General features: G+C 37.8%; 1 protein-coding gene across 2 annotated transcripts in view; it reads left to right on the top strand.

Moving 5' to 3' along the window:
• The window catches only part of IL1RAP (interleukin 1 receptor accessory protein), a 161,100-nt gene extending 133,762 nt beyond the window's left edge, over nucleotides 1–27,338 (top strand). The window contains exons 9-11 of one of the 2 annotated variants that reach the window (XM_049880343.1): nucleotides 13,429–13,578; nucleotides 14,853–14,996; nucleotides 26,620–27,338. In XM_049880343.1, coding sequence (XP_049736300.1) covers nucleotides 13,429–13,578; nucleotides 14,853–14,996; nucleotides 26,620–27,338 — 1,013 coding nt within the window. Of the gene's footprint in view, nucleotides 1–13,428; nucleotides 13,579–14,852; nucleotides 14,997–18,097; nucleotides 21,464–26,619 lie in introns of those variants that run through there. The other variant, XM_049880350.1, reaches the window with a different exon arrangement.
• The last annotated feature ends 219 nt before the right edge of the window (nucleotides 27,339–27,557 follow it).

Below are 27,557 nucleotides of genomic sequence, written 5' to 3'. Positions count from 1 at the left end.
CCTAATTGTAGCTAAAAAAAAAAAAAGGAATATGATAATGAGGCATAATTTTGTACCAGATAATTAAGAAAGATGAACAATAAAGAAAATATTCAAAGCGACCAAGGATATAATAAAAATTTGTGGTGGACTCACAAATTATTGGTAAATTGTAAAGACCCATTTAAAACCATTGATGGTGAAGTTCAACAGTCATAAAAATGATCATACCATATGATGTAATACTTTTGGAATTCTCCCTGAACAAATAATTTAACAGTAAAAGAGTTATGTACCCATTGGTAGTCTTAGCAGCATGATCTATAATAATGAAACATTATAATAGCAACCATCTAATTATACACAAGTAATTAAGATAAAAAATATTCTCAGAAAAATATAATTTAAAATTATGATGTTACAAACCATGTATCCATAGTCAAGCAGGTTTATAATATACCACTAGCCACAATTACTAAAACAAAAATAATTAAACAATATTTATAAATAATATAAAAATGATTTAACATGGTTAGGAAGTGGAAACAAACATGAAAAAATAAAAACACAATTTGTTATAATAATGAATTTCTGGGTAATTAAAAAACTAGTTTCTATGTTGGTACTACTCTATTCTTCTAAAATAAATAAAAATTTAAAAACATTCTTGTGTGAGCTGTTGACCTTAAAAGACAGTATCTAAAATTTTCTTTGGGTGATACCTAACAGAACTCCACGCTATTAAACCGTTCAAGAATGTTTTTCAATGTTCTGGAGAAAAATAATGAAAACATTATCACACATGCAGTGGGTCATATCAGAATCAGTGTCTGATAGAGCCTGTAACACATATATGAACAATGAAAAAAAAGCTAATTCATAACTGTTACATTTTGCAATGAGACATAATCCTTTTTTTATTTTATGAATTATGTATCTTTATTTTATTGCCCACCAATAGAATGCATAGACAATAGTAATTAAATTTTGTCGTCTTTAATATCTTGCCATCACAATCACATAAAATCACACTTAATGCAATTTTTTCTTTTTGTCCTTATGAAGTTATTTCTGCCAAGGTAAGAGAATGGAAATATTTTACTTAACAGTTGGTAGTTTGATTTATTATTGGGTTTTAAGAGTTCTTTATGTGTTCTAGGTACAAGTTCACTATCAATGTATGATTTGCAAATATTTTCTCCCATTCTGTGGTTTTTTTATGTGGCTTTCTTTTCACTTTTTAAAAAACAATTGTATTTTGTAGTTGAGAATATACACAGCAGACATACACCGATTCAACAATTTCTATATGTACAATTTGGTGACATTAATTACATTCTTCAGATTGCCCAAGCATTCTTACCCTCCATTTCCAAATTGTTCCTTCTCCATTAACATAAATTTACTACCCCTTGAGTTTCCTATCTATTGAGTTGCTGTCATCAATAGGATCCCATATAGACATGGGATTTGGTTTCTTCATTTGGAGGTTTAGGGTCACGGCTTCATGGGATATCCCAGTTAACTGGTGTAGTATCGTGTTTAGTACTTTTGTGCTATCTCCTAGTTCGTTGCACGGTCCCTGGAGTCTTAAAAGCTTGCAAGCAACCATCCAAGGCACAACTATGGATTTCCATTCACCTGGAGTAACAAAGGAAGAAGAGTCACAAATAGGAGGAAGGAATGAAATATGTGGCTGATTACCCCTAGAAACAACTGCCTCCTTTGCCATGAGACCAGAAGAACTGGATTGTGCCTGGCTACCATTCCTGAATGTTTTGATCAAAGATTCTTTGATCAAAACAAAGGCGAATCTTGATCAAAAGGGGGAAAATGTAGGACACAGTTTCCAATTCCTATGGAATCCATACTTCCTGGAGCCGTGGAGGCTGGATGAATCCCTAAACTATTGCCCTGAGATAATATTTAAATTTTAAACCTTAAACCAAAAATATCCCCTGAAGCCTTCTTTAAACCAAACCATAAAAAAAAAAAATAGTTTAGCATAAATAGTAAACAATATCTGCTTTGAGCATCATGCTCTTTTAAGAACTATTTATATGGGGTCAAATTGAGATGTAATTTTTAAAGCTGATGAAAAAAGAGGATTCCATCTCAATGTTTCATTTCAATTTAGAAAGTAGAGCACAGACCTAAAGTGTATATGCCTCTTAAGAAGTAGTCCTGGATTGGTTCTGGGTAGTTAATTGCTCCTGCTCTCCAGAAGCTAGTATAAAGCGAAAGGCTGAACTACTTGATGTAAGCCAGTGGTTCCCAAAGTTAGTTCCTCAGAACACTGCTAGGAACCCTTCTTGTACTGCAGTTCATAGTGAGACTCTGGAGTCAGATGGCCTGCAGTGGAATCCTGGATTCTGTGCATCCTAACTCTTTGACCTTGGAAAAGTCACTTATTCTCTCTGAGCCTCAATTTCTTCATCTTTAAAGTAGGAAAAACAATACCACTACTTCATAAGATTTTTGTAAAGCACTGACATATATATATGTATGCGTGTGTGTGTATATATGTATAGAGAGACAGAGAGAGCCCTAGTGGTGCAGTGGTTAAGAGCTCAGCTGCTAACCAAAAGGTTGGCAGTTCTAATCCACCAGCCGCTCCTTGGAAACCCTATGGGCAGTTCTACTTTGTCCTATAGGGTTGCTATGAGTCGGAATTGACTTGAAGGCAACAGGTTGTATATATATATATAAATGGTAGCCATTATTATTATTCCCATAACATTTTCATAGATGTTATTCGACAAAGAATCTTATGTTGAAATAAGTATCATTAAACTCTACATTAAACAAAACGTATCAAGTTACTTTAGTTCAGAGTCTCCTAGAGTCTTTAATATGCTAACATTTGGTATGACTACAAGAGGAGGTTGGAAGATAGTAGGCAGCATTTTTTCAAATAACGTTTGACACCAGAATTCCTGAAGTATGGAGCATCTTGTGGGACTTGTCCTCTGAGGCAGTGCACTAAGAGCACTTAGGGGGGATGACATTCGTTGATAACTTCATGTCTGATGGATAGAATCAAAGCAATCGGTTAGAATAATGTTTAACATAGGAGTGATGTCCAAGTCTACCCACAGCAGAGGCTTGAGTAGCTGCCCTTTCGCAGAAGACCCTGCTCTAAATGGTTTAGTATGGACAGCATCAGGAATATGAGATGGCAAGTGGACCCATGAGACCAGATGATTTGTGTGGAAAGGTGATATGTAACCCAGTTGTGTCTGTGTACGTCCAGTGGTACACACGTGTCGTGGATTTGTTTACTTAGCTTCTATGCTAGCTTTAGGCCCCTGATGTGAAATTCAGAGGTGATACCTGCGTTTCCACTCGTTTGATAGACGTATGGGTTCTCAGAACTGACTGACAGTGCATTCTATGTGCTTTATCAGGAAAGGACGGCAAATGGGACAAGGGCCTGAAATTAGAGGTCATCCTTCTCCTTGACGGCACAATTTCGTCTGGTCAGTTAAAGCAAAGTACTCAAGGGAGACAACATGCAGTTGTTTTATGGTAGGGACTAAGGTCAGGTGAGGTATATGTTTAACTTTATGAGAAACTCGCAAACCTATGTCCAAAGAGGTTATACCATTTTACACGCCCACCGATGTCTGTGAATTCCAGGTACTCTAAAAAAAAAAAGAAAAAAAAAATTTTTTTTTTCTCACAAATACTACTCTGTAGTATATGTCCTGATTTTCGTGTATGTTGGAGTTTTCAGACGTTTTGGGTTTTTCATCTTAGCCATACTGCCAGATGAGTACCACATTGTGTGATAAATTTGCATTTATCAAATGCTGAGCACTTTTCCATGGGCTCATTGACAATTCATTAATATGTCTTCTTTTTATGATGGAGACCTGGTGGCGCAGTGCTTAAGAGCTTGGCTGCTAACCAAAAGGTTGGTAGTTCGAATCTACCAGCCACTCCTTGGAAACCCTGTGGGCAGGCCTACTTTGGCCTATATGGTCCCAGTGAGTCAGAATTGACTTGACAACAATGGTTTAGATTTTTTTGTTCTCATCACGTGCCCGTTAAAATCTTTGGCCAGTGTTTTTTTTTTTTTATTTTAATTATAAGTTTTATACATACATTTATATATATATATGTATATATATATGTGTATATATATATATATATATCCTGGATCCTGGATACAAATCCTTTGCCAGATAGTTGACTTGTAAATACTTTCAATTTGTGGCTTGCCAATTCTTTTTCTTAACTTTTTAATGAGTAGAATTAATATATATATTAAATTTTAATCCTGTATTAACAGTCTTTGCCTGCACTAAGGTTATTAAGATATAAGATATTCTCTTATGTTTTCCTCTTGAAGATTGATAGTTTGTTTTTTTTTAGGTCTGTGATCTTCTTTTCTTTGGTATGGTGTGAGGTATGAGTAGTCTAGGTTTAGCTGTTTATTTGTTTTGGGGGTTCCCCCCTAATAATAACCAGTTGTTCCAGCATCGTATTGAAAAAAATCTTTTTCTTTATTGTACTATTTTGATAACGTGGTCAAAAGTCAAATGACTCTGAGTGTGGGTCTATTTCTAGATTCTTTATTCTGTTCCCGTTTGTCTTTGGGCCAATACCACATTGCCTTGATTAACGTAGCTTTAAAGTAGGTCATGAAATCAGGTAGTATGTCTTCCTCCTTTGTTTTTTATTTCCAAGATTGATTTGACTATTCTAGGCCAATCTATATTTTCATATAGATTTTGGTATCAACTTGTCAGCTTCTGCATAAAAGCCTGCTGGAATTTTGATTGGGATTGCATTAAATGAATACATCTTTATAACTTCGATTTCTTTTTATTGCCTATTTCATTGCCTTAGACCTCCAGCATAACGGTCAGTAAAAGTTATGAGAGAAGCCATCCTTGCATTCCCAATCTCAGGGGATAAGAATTTAGTCTTTTCATATAAAGAATGATGCTATCTGTAGGTTTATTGTAGATGACCTTTACCTGGGTGAGGTATTAATCTTCTAAGTTTGCTAAGAGGATTTTTTATTTTATAATTAGCGTGTATTGCATTTTTGTCAAATTCTTTCCTCCATCTGTTGAGAGACTCGTATGATTTGTTTTCTCTTTTATTCTGTTAATGCGATGATTTGTACTGATGGATTTTGAAATGTTGATCCAATCTTGCATTCCTGGGATAAACCCTTACATGCTCATGATTTATTATCCTTTTTATATGTTGATGGATATGATTTGCAAATATTTTGTTATGGATTTTTACATCCATGTTCATGAGGCCTATAATTTTCTTTTCTTGCAGTGCTTTGTCTGGTATCAGGGCTATGTTGGCCTCAGGACCTAAGCTGGAGAACATTCCTTCCTTAGCTATTATCTGAAAGTATAAAACAGGAATTATTTCTTGGTCAAGTTTTTGAAAGAATTCACCCTTGTAACTATCTGGGTCTGGCATTTTCTTTACAAAAACCTTTTAGTTATAAGTTCAGTTTCTCTAACAGTTACTTAGATTTTCTGTTTCTTCTTGTGTCTGTTTTGGGAACTTGTCTTTCACAGCATCTTTTCCATTCCTTCTAGGTTGTCGCCGCATTACTGGCATAGTTTTTTACATTATGTCCATATTATTGTTTTATTATTTTCAGGACTTACAGAGATGCTCCCACTTTGATTTTTGTTGGTAATTTCTGTTTTCACTCCTGTTTTTCTTCTTTTTTTAATTTTATTGTCCTCTAGGTGAAAGTTTACAGTGAAAATTAGTTTCTCACGCAAAAATTTACACACAAATTGTTTTGTGACATCAGTTGCAATCCCCACAATGTGTCAGCACTCTCCCTTTTTCCCTTTGCACCCTGGGTTCCCTGTGTCCATTTGTCCAGTTTTCCTGTTGTTTCCTGCCTTCTTGTCTTTGCTTTGGGGTACGTATTGCCCAGTTGGTCTCATATACTGGATTCAACTAAGAAGCACGTTCCTCACGTGTTATTGTTTGTTTTATAGGCCTGTCTAATCTTTGTCTGAAAGGTGGAATTTTGGAGTGGCTTCAGTTCTGGGTTGGCAGGGTGTCTGGGGGTATTCCTTTTTTTCTTGATCATTCAAGCTAGGGGTTTGTCAATTTTACTAATTTTTTCAAAGTGCAAGCATATCTTAATAGATTTTTTTTTACTGTCTATCCATTTTATATTTGATTGATTTTACCCTTACCTTTATCATTTCCTAGTGCTTGCTTACTTTGCATTTAAATTTGCTCTTACTTTCCGGTCATCTTAAGGTGAAAGCTTACATCATTGATTTTCAAATAAGTGTTCTTTTCCAGTTTAAGCATCCCTTAAGCATTACTTGAGTTGAATCTAACAAATTTTGAATTGTTGAATTTTCACTGTCATTTAGTTCAAAATATTTTCTAATATTTCTTTTAATTTTTTTAAGCCATGGGTTATATAGAACCATGTTTTACTTAACTTACAAGTTTGGGGATTTTTTGGATAATTTTTTCATTACATTGTATGTGAAAACTTGTTTGAATTCTGGAATTGATCTTGTGTTTCACTCTGGATAAAGTAATGTATAGTATTTTATATCATCATTTAAATTTAGATAATTAAAAAAAATCAGCAACGGAGGTAAAAAGCCAGGGAGAGGGTTCCTCTCACATAGAACTGCCTAGAAAACTGAACTGGGGAGTTGGAAGACCATGGGTTTGGTGCCAGAGACTTGGGTTCAAGGTCTGGCTCGGGAACTGACTGGGAATGTGAACTTGGTCCAGTGCGTTCTCATGGTATCCTTCAGATCCCCAGCTTCCAGGATGTGTGTGAGAACAAGAGGATGAGTAACAAGTCCTTAGAACGGTGCTGCACACTTGATTCCTAATTTAATTCTTTTGTGGTCAAAGTACATAATCTATATGATTTTGTTCTTTTTAAGTTTATTGACAATTTTTTCTTTTCTCCACGTCCCAGCACTTTGCCTATCTTGGTGAATGTTTCATGTGTACTTGAAAAGGGTGTGTATTCTACAGTTTTGGGGTATAGTGTGTGTAAATGTCAGTTAAGTCAAATTAGTTGTCACTATTGTTCACATCTATATCCTTACTGATTTTCTTTTTTTGGTCTACTTAGTCTTTCAATTATTGGGAAGGAGAAAACATGTTGAAATCTTTACATATAATTATTGGTTTTTCTATTTCTCCCATTCAGTTCTGCCAGTTTTGCTTAGTGTATTTTGGAACTGTGTGATTAGGTACATACACATTTAGGATTGTTATGTCGATTAATTGATTTTTTTTTATAATGATAAGATGGCTCTTTTTCTCTAGTAATACTCTGTGTCTGATAAAGTTATCCCAGCTTTCTTAAAATTAGTGTTTGCTTGGTATATCTTTTTCATACTTCTCATTTTATTTATCAGTGTCTTCATACTTCATGCATATCTCTTATAGACTATATTATTGGCTCTTGATTTCTTAAATACAATCTGACAATTCCTTTTAATTGGAATGATTAATCCATTTAGCTTTAAATTAATTTTTAATATTATTATCTGTAAGACTACCATCTTGCTAATAGTTATCTGTGTGTTTAATGTATTCCTTATTTTATTTTATTTTTCTTCTCCTACCTTCTCTTGGATTAATTGGTCATTTCTTAGTATTCTAATTTATTACATCTATTGACATTTAATGGAGCCCTGGTGGTGCAGTGGTTAAGAACTATGGTGAGCGATGGCTACTAACAGCAGTTGGAATCCACCAGCCACTCCTTGGAAACGCTATGGAGCAGTTCTACTCTGTCCTATAGGGTTGCTAAGAGTCAGAATTGACTTGATGGCAATGGGCTTGGTTGGGTTTTATTGACACTTTGGCTCTACCTCTTTTGTGTGTGTGTTTTAGTTGTTTCTCTTTAGTTGTTTACAGTATGCATCTTGAACTTACCATAGTCTATCTTGAATTAATCATTTCACTTACTTGTATGAGAACTTATAGCAACATATTTCCGTTGTTTTCCTTCCTGTCCTGTGTGCTATTGTTATAGTACATTTATTTTGTGTATATTATAAATGTCACAATGTATTGTTATTTTACTTTCAATAATCAATAACCTTTGATTAAGAAATGAGTAAAATATTTTTAAAATATTTATTTACATATTTATTCCTGGTGCTACTCATTTTTGGTATCACTTTGTTTTAGTTTGAAGAACTATCGATATTGCTGGCTATGGGGGCCTGCTGGTGACAAACTCCCTCAGCTTTTTTTCAAATCTGAATATGTCTTATAGCACCTTAATTTTATTGTTCAACATTTTTAAAGAAAATTTTCAAATACATGAAACAGTTGAAGCAATTATAAAGCCATACACACCAACTAGACTCTACCATTAACATTTTGCTCTCTTTGCTTTGTCACATAACCCATCCATCTGCCTACTCCTCTATCCATCCATCAACTCCTCTTATTTTGATACCTTTCAGTGTGGTTGCAGACACCCATAAAGTTATCACCTAAACGTTTGAGCACCTTGTCATTAACTAAATACTAATATTTATTTAATATTCTTGGTTTTTAGGAAGGTAAAATTTGCATAGATCAAAAAATTGAATAACTCTAGATAATTTTTGAGAAATACATATATTTGTGTAACCTAAAGTTTTATCAGGATATAGAATATTGCCACCATCACATAGAGTAACCTCATGCCCTCATCAGTCAATCCCTGCCAGCACCACTACTGCTCCACGTGACTGCTAGTCTTATTTTCCTTTTTACCATAGGTTATTTTTCCTCTTCTAGAACTTGATATATATTGACTCATACAGACCGTACTTTTGTTCAAAGCTTCTTTCACTCACCACATATTCTTGATATTCATCTATGTTGGTGTGCATCAGTGGTCTGCTCCCTTTGTTTTGTTTGCCAAGTTATATTTTTTTGTAAGAATATATCACAATTTGTCTATTCATTCTCCTACTAGTGGACATTTGGGTTGTTTGCAGTTTGGGGCTCTTCTCAATAAAGCTTCTTTGAACATTCTTCTCTAGGTCTCTTTGTGCACTCTTGATTTTACTTCTCCAATATTGTGGAATGAAGGTGAAATAGTCCGCGTCAATGAGTGCTTTAAGGCCAGAAGCTGAAATCCAGAATGCACAAGTTTTAAAACACTATGAAAGCAGCCAAACAAATTAGGTCTACAGATCAATCTAGTCATAGGTCTCGGGTTTACAGTCATTAAAATAAAGCGTTCTCTTTGCTTCAATTTAGAAAAATCATCATTACCACTATTCCAAAAAGTAGCAAGGAGTCCCAACAGTTTAGCCAAGAATAGCCACAGGTTATATGGCAGGGAATGCTTGCAAGCCCAAGCATCTAGCACGTGGCTGGTAGTACAGTGGGTAGCAAGGCCCCCCTCCCCCACCTGTAATAATGAAGCTGAAGGGAATAACTTACGTTTGCAAGAAGACACAAGATTGTAGAACAAGAACTCAAAGCAGGGAAAAAGGCTGAAGCTAAGGTATTGACCTGGTTTTACCAAAGGTTATCTACACATTTGGACCTTGGAGCTAATTATTACTGTAGAACTACAAAAAGGAATGGAGGAAATTCTGATTCTGAGAGCAACAGCAAAGCAAGGGGCTGAATTCTATAAAATCCTCAATCAGCTTATCAGTGAGATCAGGAAAAGAAGCAGTTTAGGAGTCCAGTTTTGTCAGATTGCATCACCCCTTCCTGATTGGAGGATGCAAGTCACCTTTGGTCTAGGATTTTGTTGTTTTTGTTAAGTGCTGTCAAGTCAGTTCAGACTCACAGTGACCCTATGTACAACAGAACAAAACATTGCCCAGCACTGCGCCATCCTCACAATCGTTGCTATGCTTGAGCCCATTGTTGCAGCCACTGTGTCAGTCCATCTCATCGAGGGTCTTCCTTTCAGTCGCTGACCCTGTAAGTGAGGTGAAGTCTTGCCATCCTCAAATTCTAAGGAGCATTCTGCCTGTACTTCTTCCAAAACAGACTTGTTCGTTCTTCTGGCACCGCATGGTATATTCAGTATTCTTCGTCAGTACCATAATTCAAAGGCATCTGGGATCGTTTCAGAGTAAAATTTTTAAGCCAAAGTGCAAGAGATTCCAGTTTGGGCAGAAGGAAAATACGGAGTGAGGATCACACCTTCCTGGCCAGCCAGCATTGTTTTGTTAAAAGAAAGCTTTGCAGGCAGATCCCACAGGTGACTCCGACCATTTCAAAAGTCAGGCTTGTGCGTTATTTTTCTTAAGGGTCCAGTTAAGTAACATTAGGCATTTTTTGTTACAATCAAGATGGTTGTACAAAATACAATCTGTAAATATGACACGTGTGAATGGATGACACGAAAACAGAATTAAAAATCCCCATTAGTAATAAAATAAAAATAAAATAGACAGTTGTAAAATGAATGTGGCAGAAGGAAATTCATGAGGGTAACTGATCGATTGGTCATTAAGCAAGATCTCTCTCTCTCCTTCTATTGACATTAGAAAAATCCATTTCAGGTAAGTGCAGCCACTGATTTTTTTTTTTTTTCCCCTATTACAAAGTGTTCACCCAGAGGGAGCCAAAATAACTGAGCAAATAATGAAGATGACAGTGGGAGTTACCCCAGTGTACTGCTAACATAACATGTACTCAGAAATACCAAAGACGCAGCGGTTTTCATGCCAGCTACCCAAATTGATCTTAGTAAATTCTCAGCAACTGCCGTGACATAGCTTCTAGCATTTTATGATGGAGTTTTCCTAGTTTAAAGCCCTATTATTCCTGGACAGAGTACAAGAGTACCTGATGATAATTCTGCACTGCTGAGTTAGAGTCCAGGCTATACCTGCAGCAGGATTAATATCTTGGGTTTAGGGTAATAAACTTTAAACTCTACGATTTGCCCTTTAATTATGGAACTTCAGGCTCCACTCCAGCCTGCTTACCATTTTCCCCTTAGGAGAAATACCTGTTTTAAAAGGACTTTTTCCATCGTATAGGGTCGCTATGAGTCAGAATTGACTCGACCACATAAAACAAGAACAACATATGATCAATAATGGAACTTCATGGTAGTGTCACCAAAGCAGGTCCTGCTTGGTGTGGCTTCTTGTCAATAAAGACACACCAAAAAAAAAAAAATTTTTTTTTTTTTAAGGTGAGGAGGAAAGGAAGAGCGTTTATTGCAAGTAGGCAGGCAAGGAGCAAGGACGTGTATACCTCAAATCAAACTCACCAAACAAAGGGAGGCAGAACTTTTCATACCATTTATCACAAGGACATACATACAAACGTTTTGGACTACAGAGGTTATCATGGCATGCAGGTGCAGTAAGAAAAGTTGCTTTTTTGTCCTTTGGCTTGTAGGCTAATAAACTGTGTTTAACTGGCTTGAGCCACACCCAGTCTTTGAGGGCAGTGGGTGGGAGGGGGCAGGTTCTACTTGGTCTGAGCAGCTCCGCATTGAGCCACACCCATCACCATCACCATTTTGTTGACTAATGGACCAGAGGAGCAGGTCTTACTTGATAATGGCTAAGCAGCTGCTGGCAGCACTCACTGTCAGTAGTGTTGTACAAAGATCCCTGGATTTTGGAGTCAGGTCTCAATAATAATGAAATTCTTCCATTCCTGTCTCGTCAAACACTTAACACCTACAGGTTTCCAGGTGGGCAAAGAAGCCTTCCCACACCACCCTACCTAATATACTTCCTGTGTCCCAGCCCCAGAAACCCTGGTGGCGTAGTGGTTAAGAGCTATGGCTGCTAACCATAAAGGTTGGCAGTTTGAATCCACCAGCTGCTCCTTGGAAACCCTATGGGGCAATTCTACTGTGCCCTGTAGGCTCACTATGAGTCGGAATTGACTTGACTGCAATGGGTTTGGTTTTCAGTCCCAGCCTCACCCCTCAGTCACCGCTGTCACATTACACTGGCTTATTTCCTTTACCTCACTAATAACTATCTCAAATTATCTGACTTCTTTATTTGTTTCCTCACTTATTTTCTTCTTTGAAAGAGAGTATTAGCCCCAGGAGAGCAGAGACCCTTTCTGTTTTGTCCACTATAATATCCCCAAGAGCTTCAGCAAATAGTAGATGTTCAGTAATTATCAAGTCAGCAAATAAATAAGTTAAGCTGCGCCTGCTTCAGATCCAGTTCATAGTCTGTTCCTTACTCAAGCTTTTAAGCTTTATTATCACAAGCTAATGAACTGGCCAAATGAAGTTGTTGATAAATATGCCAGACGTATGAAATGTTATGTTGCAAATGGCCAATGATATACTGGATATTTTAGAGTTAGAATGGATGAAGAAGACATAGTGTCCACTTGGAAGACTGCAAATGTGTGATTTAGTGTGGGAAAGAGAATGAGTGGAGAATCAGGCTTATAGGCAAACTACAATATAATAGAAAGGCTGTAATAGAATTGTAGACAAAATGGGGAGTGGGAATTTCCATAAGGTAGAGGTTAGGATAAAAGAAGAATTTTCTTTTAGGTAAGCTTATACAAAATGATGACTTTTGAGCATGGACTTGACAACTAAGTCTCTAAAGAAAAAGGACTGTTCCAGCCAGAAGTCAAAGCATGAGCAAAGGCGTGAAGTTAAATCTTCCTGACATTTTTTGAGGATAGAACAAGGAAATGAGGCTGGGAAACTGGTTGGTGGTTTGGTTGTGACAAGCCTTAACTACAGGGCTATGAGTTAATATTTAGTCTTTTGGTAATTAGAAATCACCTTATTCTATTTCTGATAATTCCAGAAAAAAAACTAAGTTGCCCCTACTATAAAAAATAACTAGGTAATGTATGAATCTGTCCAAACCCACGTATTACAAGTCAGTCTTTGGAATGTGTACTAGGATTGTGGGCCAGGAGATAATTCCAGAGCTATACATACTCAGCATTTGTTGAATGCCAAAGAAAGGATTTTTGATAGGGTTGCTATGAGTCGGAATCGACTCGACGGCACTGGGTTTGGTTTTTTTTGGTTTTATTTTTAAATATGGAAACACTGGTGGCATAGTAGTTAAGAGCTACGGCTGCTAACCAAAGGTTGGCAGTGCAAATCTACTTGGAAACCCTATGGGGCAGTTCTACCCTGTCCTTCAGGGTTGCTATGAGTCTAAATCAACTCAGTGGCAATGGGTTTGGTTTTGCTTTTGGTGTTTTTAAATGTTAAAGGAAACTAAAAACGAATTAAGCTTCTTCCATATGGTACTGGATTAGAAAATGAAACTAAGACTAATGAAAACAAATGAAGATTTTTGCTCAATTCAGCTGCTCCAACAATTAAAATTCTGCCAATTCTCTGGTCTGCTGCAAGTAGTAGTAAGGACGCATCACAGCTGCAAAGGCTCTCAGATGCTTGACTTAACCAGCTTGGCACAGAACGATGGGTCTCTGTGGTCACCAAGTAGAAATCAATTGTTTCTTTGCTCTTCACTCTAGTGGTAACTCCAAGATACACAGTGGAACTGGCCTGTGGCTTTGGAGTCACAGTCCTGCTGGTGGTCATTCTCATTGTTGTTTACCATGTGTACTGGCTGGAGATGGTCCTGTTTTACCGGGCTCATTTTGGAACAGATGAAACCATTTTAGGTGAGTAATGGACGTTGAATGTAGCCCTCTTTTACTGTTGTCTGTAGAAAACATGTTTGCTTGATAAAACCTGGATTAACTGGAAGATTTAATCAGACTGTCTTTTGTTGCAGCCCTTACTATAGAAGATATCCCCAATGTGTATTATTCTATGTTCTTGGCTCAATATGTGGTTTAGTCTATATTAGCACTGTTCAAATTGAAACATAATGCAAGCTACATACGTAGTTTAAAATTTTCTTGTTGTTACATTAAAAGTGAAAACCAACAGACAAAAATAATTTTAATAATATATCTTGTTTTACCTAGTATATTAAAATAGTAACACGTCAGCATGTAATTAATATTACAAAGTTAATGAGATAATTTAGGGCTTTTTTATTTTTTGGTCCTAAAAATCTTCGAAACCCAGCATGTAATTTACATTGCAGCATATCTCAGTTTGGGCCAGCCATATTCCAAGGGCTCCATTGTCACACATGTCTGCTGTATTGGACAGTGAAGGTCCAGACTCTTAGTATTCAAAGGGTGATCCAGGAACCAGCAATATCAGCATCAGCTGGGAGCTTATAAGAAGGAGGCTCTCAGGCCTAATCCCTACTGGATCAGAATCTACATCCCAACAATATCCCCAGGTGATTCATGGCACACATTAAAATTTATGAAGCACTGCTTAGTGCTGATTTGCCTAATGGTAAGATTGGGGCATAGATTCTTAGGCCTATCCCATAGAGATACTAACTCAGTAGGTTTGTGGGAGAGACAGATTTGGGGTTTTAATGAGAGGTGCTTCTTGTAAGCAGGCAACTTGGGGGAAAGATCAGTCTACTAAATCTAAGTATAGATTTGTAATTGTGGCTCTTTTTAGGCATAAATAATTTAGTTTGATTTGTCATTCTAGTATATTGGTGAGTTGTACTAGAAATTTTTTGCATGGTATTGATTCCCAGCACCTAAGATTGACCAACTCTTTGCATCCTGGTTTCATTAATGCACATTCGAATGGGTCAAACCTCACTCTTTCTCTACTATGAAAATTGAACTCAGTGAGATGAGAATAGAAGACACATGAGATAAAATTTGCCGTTACACTTTCAGACAGTCGTTTTGCCTGAAGACATGTCACATGCAGGAAATGACACCGGAATTTGTCAAATCATTCATATGCTTAAAAAATAAAAACGTCTAATATGCAGAAGTTTGAGTTAAGAAAAAAATGCAGTGCGTTTGAGAAACTTTCCTAATTGACATAAGATCTGTGTTCCTTTTGCTAGACGGGAAGGAGTACGATATTTATGTATCTTACGCAAGGAATGCTGAAGAAGAAGAATTTGTGTTACTGACCCTCCGTGGAGTTTTGGAGAATGAATTTGGATACAAGTTGTGCATCTTCGACCGAGACAGTCTTCCTGGGGGAAGTAGGTATCTCAGATGAGGACAGATTTTGCTACCCTGAAAGAAAAAAGTATCATGGAGCGTTGGATCGTGTTTGAGAGTCGTGACATAGTTCTAAGCTGGCATCTTTGAAGATTTAGTGTCCCATTCTTTGATGCAATAGAGATTTCTCCAGGAATCAACTACATTATAACATGTAGACTATTCTAGTTCAATTTATGGTTTTCAAATATTTTCCCTGGTATGTTTTAAGAACTCGATGTCAGACAAGGGTGGATGCTGTCTTTTATTCCATTAAATGCTGCAGCTTTAAATGCCATAGCTTTAAGTGTCCCACTTTCTCACACTTGGAGTTTTAGAAGCTTTAGGCTGATCTATATTAATTTGCCCAGAATTTTCGCCAGGCTACGTGGCTAACATTAACAATATTCAATTTTTATTAATTATTAATAAAAACAAAACCTTTTTATTAAGACAGAGATTTACTAAAACAAAGTTATAGAAGAGAGTGCATAGAGTCTTCCCTTTCATTACTCCCTGATAACAATTTGAGTATTTCCTTTTGGCATTTGCTTGTTTTCTTTCCTGCCCTTTATTTTCTAGCAAATTAGCACTACTCAGTTTTCTCTTTTCCTTGGGTCTGTTCCTTCCTTTCTATCAGCTTATACATTGGAGGTACAGATTAAAATCTTTTGCAGACCAGTGTATTCTAGTTAAAAAACAAAACAAAAAACCTCAATTTGCTGAATTTTTAAAATAAAACCTCTCGTTTTCACATCCACTCTATAATACACAAAGTAATGGTCCATTTAAATCTCTTTTAACAAACACATTAAATAGTATTGCTAAACCCACTGTTAGGAAACCCTGGTGGCATAGTGGTTATGTGCTATGGCTGCTAACCAAAAGGTTGGCAGTTCGAATCCACCGTGCGCTTCTTTGAAATCCTATGGGGCTGTTCAATTCTGTCCTCTAGGGTCGCTGTAAGTCGGAATCGACTTGATGGCAGTGGGTTTTTTTTTTTTTTAAACCCACTGTTATACTTTGTACTGTTGAAGCGTTTGTTATTTCTCTAATCTTGTAATAAACCAATTTTCTTCCTAACATTTTTAAAAAAAATTATACGGGTAATTGAGGTACACAATAGACTTATATTTTTATTCTCATTTTGAATTAGCAGGATCAGTTATTCTGTCTTTCCAGTCATTATCCAAATGTCCATCAAGCCTGTGTTGTACAGTGGATATCACCTTCCCTTTCACTTTGCCAGGAAATGATGAACTGATGATACAATTAAAGGATAAATACCTTCCATTTTAAGACTTAATTCCCCCAAGTCATTTATTCATCCATGTTTTCATTCATACAGCCATTCAAAAATATTTGTCTACTGGGTGAAATGTTATATAAAGATATATAACAGTGTAAGTCCCTCCAAAAGGGATGGATAGTTCTTTGAACAATTTAAGTTCTCCATAATTACTCTTGCCTCTTGCTTTTGATGGAAACCCTGGTGGTGTACTGGTTAAGAGCTACAGCCACTAATCAAAAGGTCAGCAGTTTGAATCCACCAGGCACTCCTTGGAAATCCTATGGGGCAGTTCTACTCTGTCCTTTAGGGTCACTACGAGTCAGAATTGACTCGACGGGAATGGGTAGTGGGTTTCTTGCTTTTGATGATTGACCCTTGCATCCTTTTGCATTCTTCCTGCTGCTCTTACTCAGTCCTCTTTGCCTTGAGGTCGCTTTCCATGATTATGTATGATCAACCTCCAGTGGTGCTGCCTAGAGGACACAATTACTTATTCCTGGCTTCTCCTCCTGGCTTTAGCTGCTAGGTTTTAACTGCAAGTCTTTTGCCGACTGCCTCTATACCTGTGAAGATTAAGGGGCACAATGACTGCTTCGGGGAGTATGGCAAGCCATGATTCAGATCATGAAATCAATTTCCACAATACAAGTACATTCTCCAACATTGGCTCCTATCTGGACCCTAGGTAAAGGATTATACAGTCATCGATAAGCAACCACCAGAAGATGGATTAGTCTCAACAATTTAGTGACAGGAACTAATCAGAACCCTTGACAGCAGAAGAAAATGATATATTCACATTTCCATTTTCCCTCCTGCTTTTTTTTTTTTCCTTCTTTTTGACCCAAAGAAAGCATTTGCCTATTAATGAAAGGAGACACATCAGCTTAGCAGCTGCCGAAACACATGGCTCTATAGTAATGATAGGAGTTCAAGGAGAAGGATCCAGGGACTAATTTAGGCTCCAGCGCAGAGAGCAGAATAGAAAGCCGAGCTGAGAATGTGTTGCCAGACAAAATGCTATTCAATGGGCAGGATTCTTTTTTTAAGCTGCTTTTCCAAAGACACAATGAGATCAGTCTGACTCTAGGAGGTGTGCAGCCACAGAGAGGGCCTTCCAAAAAAAAAAAAGAAGGTTCAACTCTTGTTGTCTTACCAAAAATTGAAATTTTAATATTTTGATTCTTTAATATATATCTTTTTTGAGTGCCTGGTGATACTGGGGAGCTGTGGTGGCACAGTGGTTGAGTTCAGCTGCTAACTAAAAGGTGGGCAGTGCAAATCCACCAGCCACTCCTTGGAAACACTATGGGGCAGTTCTACTCTGTCCTATAGGGCCACTGTGAGTTGGAATTGACTCAGTGGCAACAGGTTTTGTTTTTTGGTTTGGGTGATACTGGAGGGTTGATACATGGTTATCTTGGAGGAGAAAGGGCTCAGGAGCTGATTTGGCTGGGCTGCAACATTCCACACCATTTGAAGAAATTGATTTCAGTATAATCCATCTATTTCTAGTGTCCCAGATTTTAAAGCCTGATGTCACAGAAATACACCACTTTTTTCCTCCATGCCTCTTGGAATTCTTTTTGGATTGGAATGTGTGTACGTAGTTTCAGTTCTCCCTGAGGAGAGTGGCATTTAATGAACAGAGTGATTGGGTTTAAGAATTAACATTGTTCAAAGCTTTGTTGGTAAAAAGTTTCACCTCAGTTCTCAGCCTGTTACTGTAAGGTCCCTGCACTTGTCCCTCAAGCCCCGTGCTTTTGGGGGTTGCTTGGCCAACACTAACCCCCGTGGTGTTTTCTTTCCCAGTTATCACAGATGAGACCTTGAGCTTCATTAAGAAAAGCAGACGCCTCCTGGTTGTCCTAAGCCCCAACTACGTGCTCCAGGGAACCCAAGCCCTCCTGGAGCTCAAGGCTGGCCTAGAAAACATGGCCTCTCAAGGCAACATCAACGTCATTTTAGTACAGTACAAAGCTGTGAAGGAAATGAAGGTCAAAGAGCTGAAGAGGGCTAAGACGGTGCTCACGGTCATTAAATGGAAAGGGGAGAAATCCAGGTATCCACAGGGCAGGTTCTGGAAGCAGCTGCAGGTGGCCATGCCAGTGAAGAGAAGTCACAGGTGGTCTAGCAGTGACGAGCAAGGCCTCTCCTATTCATCCTTAAAGAACGTATGAAAGGAGCAATGAAAGTGGCAAAAAGAGCCAAGGCTACTCCAGAAAGGAAGTGTTCCCCCTTCTTTATTCTAAGTTTATTGTTTCATGGGCAGAGAAAAAAAAAAAAAATCTGTCAAAGCTTCTCCATAGGGATAAATTCCGGGTGACTGTATGACTGGATAATCTGCTTCCTCAGGCAACACTAAGTTGTAGAGTGATATTGTCACCAGTCTCTAATGCCACTATGTACCTTCCAGGCAAGAACTTGGTTGACCCTATTCCTTTGCATCCGTCATCCCTGTTCCCATGTGTCTGTATTCCCTCTATGTCATCTTAACATTATGGGGCAGCCTTTTCCAATGGCCTTAATGACCCCTTAAAAACAAGTCATCTGTTAACAGGGCCATTATGATTTTCCAAGTATCGTTTTCTTTTTCTTATATTTTTACTCATCCATTAAAAAAAATCATCAGGGCCTAGATTTATTTTAGCTCAAGCCCATGAGTTCTTCTGCTTATTCTGCTGTACAATACACTACCACAGCTAGACTGATATCAACTTAACGATGATACAAAAGCAGTCTGTCTGAAAATGTGCCTTATTGATCTTAAAAGGCTTGCCTGCATTTTTTTTTTCCTTCCGTACAATACCACCCTACCCTCCATCTCAGGTACTTAGTTAATGTCTTTTTTGTAAACTTAAAAAAAAAAAAAACATAATTTTTGTTTTTATTACAGTAAACTGATCATGTGTAGTTCAAACTGTATTTATCATGTTACTTCCCTTTCCACCATGCCTTGTATCAGTTACTCAGACTTTGAAGGTGGCTCCGTACTTGCTTCTGTCTGAAAGGAAACTTCCCCTCATGGTGCTAATGGAGACCGAGATAGTGGCAAGATGCTTTTAAGGCATTTTTCTGACTTGTGAGGAGAACATAGAACAGGGTATTTGGCAATTTATCTTTTAATCCCAGCCTTGCTAAAGTGAAATACTGGGAAGGTTATTTTGCCTCACTCATTTTTGTCTTCCTGTGGTAAAATGTGGAGGTGGAACCCAGTTGCTTGAGTCGAAGGTTGTTTTTAGTGTTAATATTCTAAGGGAACTAACTGGACCCCCGTATTTTCTGTATTTATTCACTGGTATAGTTAATATGTTCGTTTCAAACAAGTTAATCTGAAAAGCCACTGTCAATGTGTTTGTTTTAAATAGTTGAAAAGACTAGGAAAAGTGAAAACAAAGTCCGGAGTTTACAGAGTGGTGAATATATAAATTAGATAGAATATATATATATATATTTGTGTGTCTGTATATGTATATGTGTGTGTATGTATACACACACATCTATATATGCATGTATATATATGTATGGAAACCCTGGTGGTGTAATGGTTAAGTGCTGTGGCTGCTAACCAAAAGGTCAGCAGTTCGAATTTACCAGGCACTCCTTAGAAACCCTATGGAGCAGTTCTACTCTGTCTTATAGGGTTGTTATTAGTTGGAATCGACTCAATGGCAACAGGGTTTGTTTCTGTTTTTTTTTTTTTTTAATATATATGTATATATATACACACATGTATATATATAAGCATGTATATATATACATAATATGTATATGTATATATACACACACTAATGAATATGACTTTAATGGCCATAGGCACATCAAACTCCACTGCAACTCTTGTCTAGTTTTAATTATGTTTTTTGCTGTAATGCTCTTGTGTATTTTCTGTACATTAATATTATTTGTGAATTCACAGCTCACAAAGTGGTAGTTCTCATTAGTCCTTGCCTCCCCTAAGCTCGTATCAATAACTGACCACTGCTATAGTTGACCTGGGTGCAGTGGAGTCAGTTACGCAGAGACCTTCGATGGTTACTTCTAAGGAGTTGGCAGCCAACTGGCATGAATTGATTACCTACTATGTTCCCAGCACACACATTAAAAAAAAAAAAGCTATGTTAATGTCAGTGCTCAAGAGCTGGAGATATAAATCTCTATTTGGACTAGTGAGTAATAGAGGAAAGGAAAACAAAATATCGATGAGTCTGAGTATCTTATGAAGCACCTTAACTTATAATTTAAGGATGCCCTTATCCTAGTAGTATGGATGTTGATAAGCAATTCTGATACTGTTCCCTACATGTTAAGTGTCCTTCATCAGTATTAAAGTCCCTGATAAAGGATTTCTCTAAGTAGGAGTCTGATTATTTTAAATTGAAAAAAATCTTTACCTTTGACTCTAAGAGTATCTAACTTTTTTAGACTTATAAATGCTTTTCCACATTACAATCACCTTTTCTCCCCCTGTTAACTCTTCACTCACAAGACCCATGGAGAGCTGTCTCCAGGTAAGCTTTGAGTACCAGTTTTACATGAGCTCTAGGCAAACAAGGGCTAGACTCAGCACCAAGAGGCCATGAGTTTGCCAATGTTGAATGCATTTTGCACTTTTCAATTCCATATTTATCCCAAATGTCCAAATGGTGTTGGGTGTCCCTGGAAACTCCTTGATGGATATTTATTTTTCCTATTTATATTCCTGCCTTCGCTACTGGACTTTTCCAGAAGATAAAATCTAAAGCATCTCAAGTCTAAGCGATATGGCTCATGCTGAGAAAATTTTTTTCAAGATTTTTGGTTGGTTTGTTTTATGTTCCAGAAGATACCTAACACGGGAACACTTGAAAGGGCTGAGGAAACATAATTTAAAGAGTGAGAAGAGCTCATGCCTCTAATGTTTTAAAAAAAAAAATTGTTTCCATATGTGATCAAAGGACCTTCTGCACCCAGGTTAACAAAGAGCCATGATATATAGAGTGTCTAATTATGCATTCATATAAAATTATTTCATTTTCTTCTGTATTGCAACTTAGATAATTCCTTAGGATTCTAATGAAGTGGTACTCCATTGTATTGGAAAGCAAACGCATCACTCCACTTGTAAATTATCATTGTGTTTTCATGGGTTTTAGTATTTTAAGATTGTCTTTTTTTATTTTATTCATGTACTTTTGTATTTTCCATATTTCATTTTATTTGTAAATTTGCTTATTTTTTAAATAAACCATTTATTTTCAGCTTTGAATTTTATTTTGTGCATGTGTTTTATGTCTTTCTTTTCATCTTTGGGCATAAGAAGTGAGACTGAAAAAATGAATGATTATATTTATGGTAAGAAAAGAAATGAGCTACACTGGATAAGATTCTCTTTCTGAGAGTAATCCGAGAAAAAGAGGGCCTTGTTGGTCTCAAGAAAAACCTTTCTTGTATGTGAGCATAAGGGTGTTACCTAAATAAGATGGATTAAACCAGTATACTCAGGCATCTTTGTGTGTGTGTGTGTATGTGTATATGTGTGTGTGTGTGAAAGCTATAGTCTTTACATGTATTTATATCTAATATCTGTCAGAGAGAGAGAGAGCAAAAAAATTTTTTTTTAAACAATGTCATAAGCCTATCCCTTTCTGTTGAATTTGGGCAGCTTTAATACAACCAAGGCAGTTGCTGTTTTATTATGGAATCAAGAAATGCCCTGCTTTTAGTTAATTAATGACCATTTGAATCAAAAATACATTATATCACAGACTTCAGTTAAACCAGTGATAATATTTGAAAATGAATTTTCGTTTGAGTTAGTAATACTAAGTCATAGGGACAGGAATGTCTTCTTCCTTGAAAAAAAAAGTCCATCCATTTACTCAAAGAATATTTATTGAGATCCTATAAATGTGCTCTGAGCTAGTTAAAAAAAAAAAATTTTTTTTTTGGAAAATTTCTCTAATGAAGAATTTTCCTCTTTCAAAGAAGTCCCCAAAGAGTAGACTTAGGATCAATGGGTGAAAGTTACAAGGAAATAAATATCTACTCAATTAGGAAACAACTTTAAAACAGTTGAACAGTAATGGAATTAACTCACTTAGGAAATACGAGGTTCCCCATGCCTAGAAATCTGATGGATTTTCACTGAGATGTTATATATGGGCTTTTTGCATTGGATAAGTAGTGATTGCTCTGAAGTTCTTCTAACTCTGCATTTGCTAAATGACATTCTACTAGAACGTGGTGGTGTCTATTTAGAAGTTTGAGTATCAGTGGTTTGAACTGCATCTACCTAGCTATTCCTGCCCTTGTTAAAACTCCCAAGATGTTTTCTTCAGTTTTTTTCCTGATGTCATTAGTGCTTTGACACCGGAGTAAATTCACAGTATGGTACAAGAGACGCCTTCAGCAACTAGTCTGTCTTATTTTTCTTTTCCACCTGAGGACTGTGAGGTAATTTAGCAAGGCGCTAGGAGATTAAGTGTTCCAGTATTTTTTATCCAAATTTGTTTTAAACTGAATAGACCATTTAAAAATCCTACCAGTCCTTATAAGTCCACATGCTAAGGTGATGTGTTCTGTGCATACTCTAAAGTTAACTTGAAGAATTGATGCAGTTTTGATAAACAGTCCATATATTATTTTAATAATACAGTCACTAGATATTAAATAATATTAATTTAATGAAAGTGATTTGTTTAAACTTCTACTAAGTGTTGTCATTTTTGTTGTTAGGTGCTGTTGAGTGGGCCCCCAACTTATGGCAACCCATCTCTACAAAGCAGAACTGCCCTATGCGGTTTTCTTGGCTGTCAGGGAAGCAGTTCTCCAGGCCTCTCTTCCACATAGCCACTGGGTGGGTTTGAACCACCAACCTTTAGGCTAGCAGCCTATAGCAAACTGCTTGCACCATCCAGACACATATTGTTGTTGTTAGGTGCCTTCAAGTAAGTTCCAACGCACAGCTACCCTACGTACAACAAAATGAAGCACTGCCTGGTCCGGTACCATCCTCAGTCACTGTTATGCTTGAGCCCATTGCTGCAGCCACTGTGTCAATCCATCTCACTGAGGGTCTTCTTTTTCGATGACCCGCTACTTTACCAAGCATGATGTCTTTCTCCAGGGACTGGTCCCTCATGATAACATGTCCAATGTATGTGAGATGCAGTCTCACCACCCTTGCTTCTAATGAGCATTCTGGCTGTACTTCTTCCAGGACAGATTTGTTCTTTCTTCTGGTAGTCCAAGGTACATTCAATATTCCAATTTGTTTAACAACCCCACAAATTTGCCCTCATTATCAGCATTTTATTGTTGTTGTGGTTAGCTGTCATTGAGTCTGCCCAGAGCTCATGATGACACAACGCAAAACAGAATAGAATGCTGCCCAGCCCTGTACCATCCCCATTATCAGTTGTGAATCAAGCCATTGTGCTCCATAGGGTTTTCGCTGGAGGGTTTCTGGACATAGATTGCCAGGCTTTTTTCCTAGTCTGGCTTAGTCTGAAAGCTGCACTGAAACCTGTTCAGGATCATAGCAATACATAAGCACCCATGGACAGCTGGGTGGCGGCTGTGCATGAGGTGCATTGGCCAGGAATCGAACCTGGGTCTCTGGCAGTGAAGGCAAGAATTCTACCACTGAACCACCTGTGCCTCCATATGTGCCTTTTAGAGACAGAGAATTTAGGCTCAAAAATAATAAGATAAAAACAGAGATAATTGAAAAATCAAGTTTTTAATTCATATCCATCTGATTCCAAATTAGGCACCTCCATTTTTTCTCACTACACTTCAAGGAGAGACAGAGAAAGGTTTGCTGATTTTTCACCTACTAAAAACCTAGCCAAAGAACAAAATTACATCCCAACTTTTTCTCTAGGTGAATCCCAGGGAGATTATGACTTTTAAAGTGAGGAGCATTGTAGATTATTGAAGACTTCTGGACCAGAAAACATGACTTCAAAACCAATTTGTGACTCTATAGTCACACCTCATTTTTTGAGCCCGAACAGAATAAACCACCTAATTTATGACTTCATCCCCAAATAGTCCTTACTAAAAAATAATAATTGCCATCCTCAAATAGGAAGATTTAACAATAGGAAGGTATTAAAAGAATGTGCCACAGAAGAGGCAGCCTCCTTTAAAGTGACAAGTGAGGACCCCTGGGTCCATAGCTCAACCCCCATCTGAGAAGCACTGTGCTTTTTCAATGTAAAAACCGCATTTTCAGGGTGGAGTACCAGTACCAAAAAAAAAAAAAAGTCACTGACTCTGAAGACAACTTTCTTTAGATGGTCTAGGACACTGTTTTATTTTCAACAGTGGTATCCCCATTGGAAGGCACATATATTCTCTTAAGGCAATTACTGAAGTAATACACACACACACAGACACAGACACACACACACACACACACACACCACAAGCAAGGGCTTTGAAAATAAGTACAAATTTAGATTTATTTTAGAATTATCTAAAACACTGCACACTTGTGAAAACCAGCCCTAAGTTCTTAGAAATTGACTCCATGTATCTTCTGGTTTCCTTCCAAATTAATGTCAAGTCCCACAGATTAGAAAGAACTAATCTGGTAAAGAGCACAGTTTTTCTCATTCCCAGTCAAGTTCATAATCATCAAATTCACTGCAAACTTCAGCTTGTCTTTACAGGCTAAAAAGTCTCTCAGTCACTGTTTTACCCCTGGCCCCCAATGAGCTGACACTCAACCTCATGGCCTGTCTCCAGCACTTGTTTTCAGAGTTGTCAATAGCTGTGATTTACACATTTGGAATATCCTTTCTTTAGAAAATTGCACTGTCTACAAATCTGTGCTCAGAGATCTCACAGTGAGTTAAGTACTCCATTTATTTGAAGGACTTTCCATTGAGATCTGTCCAAATCTAACTCAGTAACTGTTAGAACTGAATGTTTTGCCAGAAGCCTTAACTAATTTACAGATTCTTACACAATAGTATTGTTGTTGCCCCTTTAATTGATTTTTTTTGGGCCAGTTTTTCACAAAAAAATGAAAAGGAAATTTTAGTTGACAGCAATGTCAACACGATGAACTGTCCAATGCGATGTCCAAAAGTTTTAAGTATCAGAAGATGTAATAATGTGATTATTTAAAAACAAACAAAAAAAGCCATCGAGTCAATTCCAACTCATGGTGATCCCACGTTTTTAAGAGTACAATTATGGCCTATAAGGGCTTCCGTGGCTGATTTTTCAGAAGTAGATCCTCAGGCCTTTCTTCCAAGGCACCTCTGGGTGGACTCAAACTTCCAACCTATCAGTTAGCAGCCAAGTGCATTAACCATGTGCATATTACCACCCAGGGGCTCTCTGTGCACCATACTGAAAAACAAACCTGTTGCTGTCAGGCTGCTTCTGACTCATCGCAACCCTATAGGACAGAGTAGAACTACTCCATAGGGTTTCCAAGGCTATAATCTTCACGAAAGCAGACCGTCACATCTTTCACCTGAGAAGCAGCTGGTAGGTTCAAATCACCAACTTTTTGGTTAGCAGTCGAGCACTTATTCACTGCACTACCAGGGCTCCATGTGGACCACCCCCGTAAACCAAAACCTGTTGCCGTCGAGTTGATTCCAACTCATAGCAACCCTATAGGACAGAATAGAACTGCCCCATAGAGTTTCCAAGGAGCACTTGGTGGAGTTGAACTGCTGACCTTTTGGTTAGCAGCTGTAGCTGTTAACCACTATGCCACCAGGGTTTCTGTGTGAATTCCCCCAGTGCTCCTTTCTGATCAGACCATATCCTGAGCATTGTGTTCAGTCCTGTTCAGAATACTACTTTTTTGGGCACACATATAGAAACCGAAACCGGAGATTATTCAGAGAAAGATAAGCATGGGAGGAGATTTGAAACCATGCCCTACAGGGAATGACATAAAAATCTCTAAGTTATTTAACCTGGAGGTGAAAAGAAAATACAGTGAAGTCACAATTGTTAAATACTTAAATGTTGTCAAACACTTAAAGTATTTGAAGATGTCAGAACTAAGTCCACTAGATAAAAATTGTGGGAAAGAAGACTTCAAAACAAGAAATAATTTACAAGCAGAGCTGAAATTAGCTGCTTTTGGAGGCAGTTAATCTCCCTTCCTAGAAGATAGCAGGTGTCTAGCAACCATTGGTAAGTATGGTGCAGATGGAGTTCCTTAAAGAGGTAAATTATTTAACATGCTTCTTCCAAAACTGAGATTCTATATTTCGAAGTGTTTATTCATTGTCTGTCCTTTGTAGGATGGACAATGATAAGCTGGAAGTTCCATAAATTTTCACTAGCCATTATCCTATCTTTCCATTTTGCTTTAGACACGGTGGAAGCAGTTTTTGACTTCATTCAGAGGAGTCGAAGGATGATCGTTGTCCTGAGCCCAGACTATGTGACAGAAAAGAGCATCAGCATGCTGGAGTTTAAACTGGGGGTTATGTGCCAGAACTCCATTGCCACCAAGCTCATTGTGGTTGAGTACCGTCCCCTGGAGCACCCACACCCAGGTATCCTGCAGCTGAAGGAGTCTGTGTCTTTTGTGAGCTGGAAAGGAGAAAAGTCCAAACATTCTGGCTCCAAATTCTGGAAGGCCTTGCGGTTGGCTCTTCCCCTGAGAAGTCTGAGTGCCAGCTCAGGCTGGAATGAGAGCTGCTCTTCCCAGTCCGACATCAGTCTGGACCACATTCAAAAAAGGAGAAGTCGTTTGAAAGATCCTCCAGGACTCCAGAGTTCAGGGAGGGCTGAAGGTCCCTCTCCAGCCCCCAGCACGATATCCAAGCACAGAGGGAAGCCCTCTGCGGCCTGTCGCTGCTGTGTCACCTACTGTGAAGGAGAGAGTCATCTTAGGAGCAAGAGCCGGGCAGAGATTCATACCCAGCCCCAGTGGGAGACACACCTCTGTAAGCCTGTTCCCCAAGAGTCAGAAACTCAATGGATACAAAATGGCTCCAGACTGGAACCCCCAGCTCCCCAGATCTCAGCCCTGGCTCTTCACCATTTCACGGATTTATCTAATAACAATGACTTTTATATCCTATAATTGCTGTGTGGTGGGTGGTGGCTATCGTCTCTACCAACCCTCTTTGTGTCATGAACCTATGGGAATAACTGACATTTTTATCATCTGACAGACTATCAGACTGTGTCCTCTCTACTGATTTTTAAAAACTATTTATTTCTAGGAGACAAAAGACCTGAAGGACCTGAATCCAGAATTATTGCCTCTAATGGCCTCAGAAGAGCGCACTCTTCTTGGGCC

This window comes from Elephas maximus, chromosome 1 (genome assembly GCF_024166365.1).
Source record: "Elephas maximus indicus isolate mEleMax1 chromosome 1, mEleMax1 primary haplotype, whole genome shotgun sequence".
NCBI classification, from domain to species: domain Eukaryota; kingdom Metazoa; phylum Chordata; class Mammalia; order Proboscidea; family Elephantidae; genus Elephas; species Elephas maximus.
Note: the sequence above shows the minus strand (reverse complement) of the source record. Positions and strands in the feature narration are given on the sequence as shown.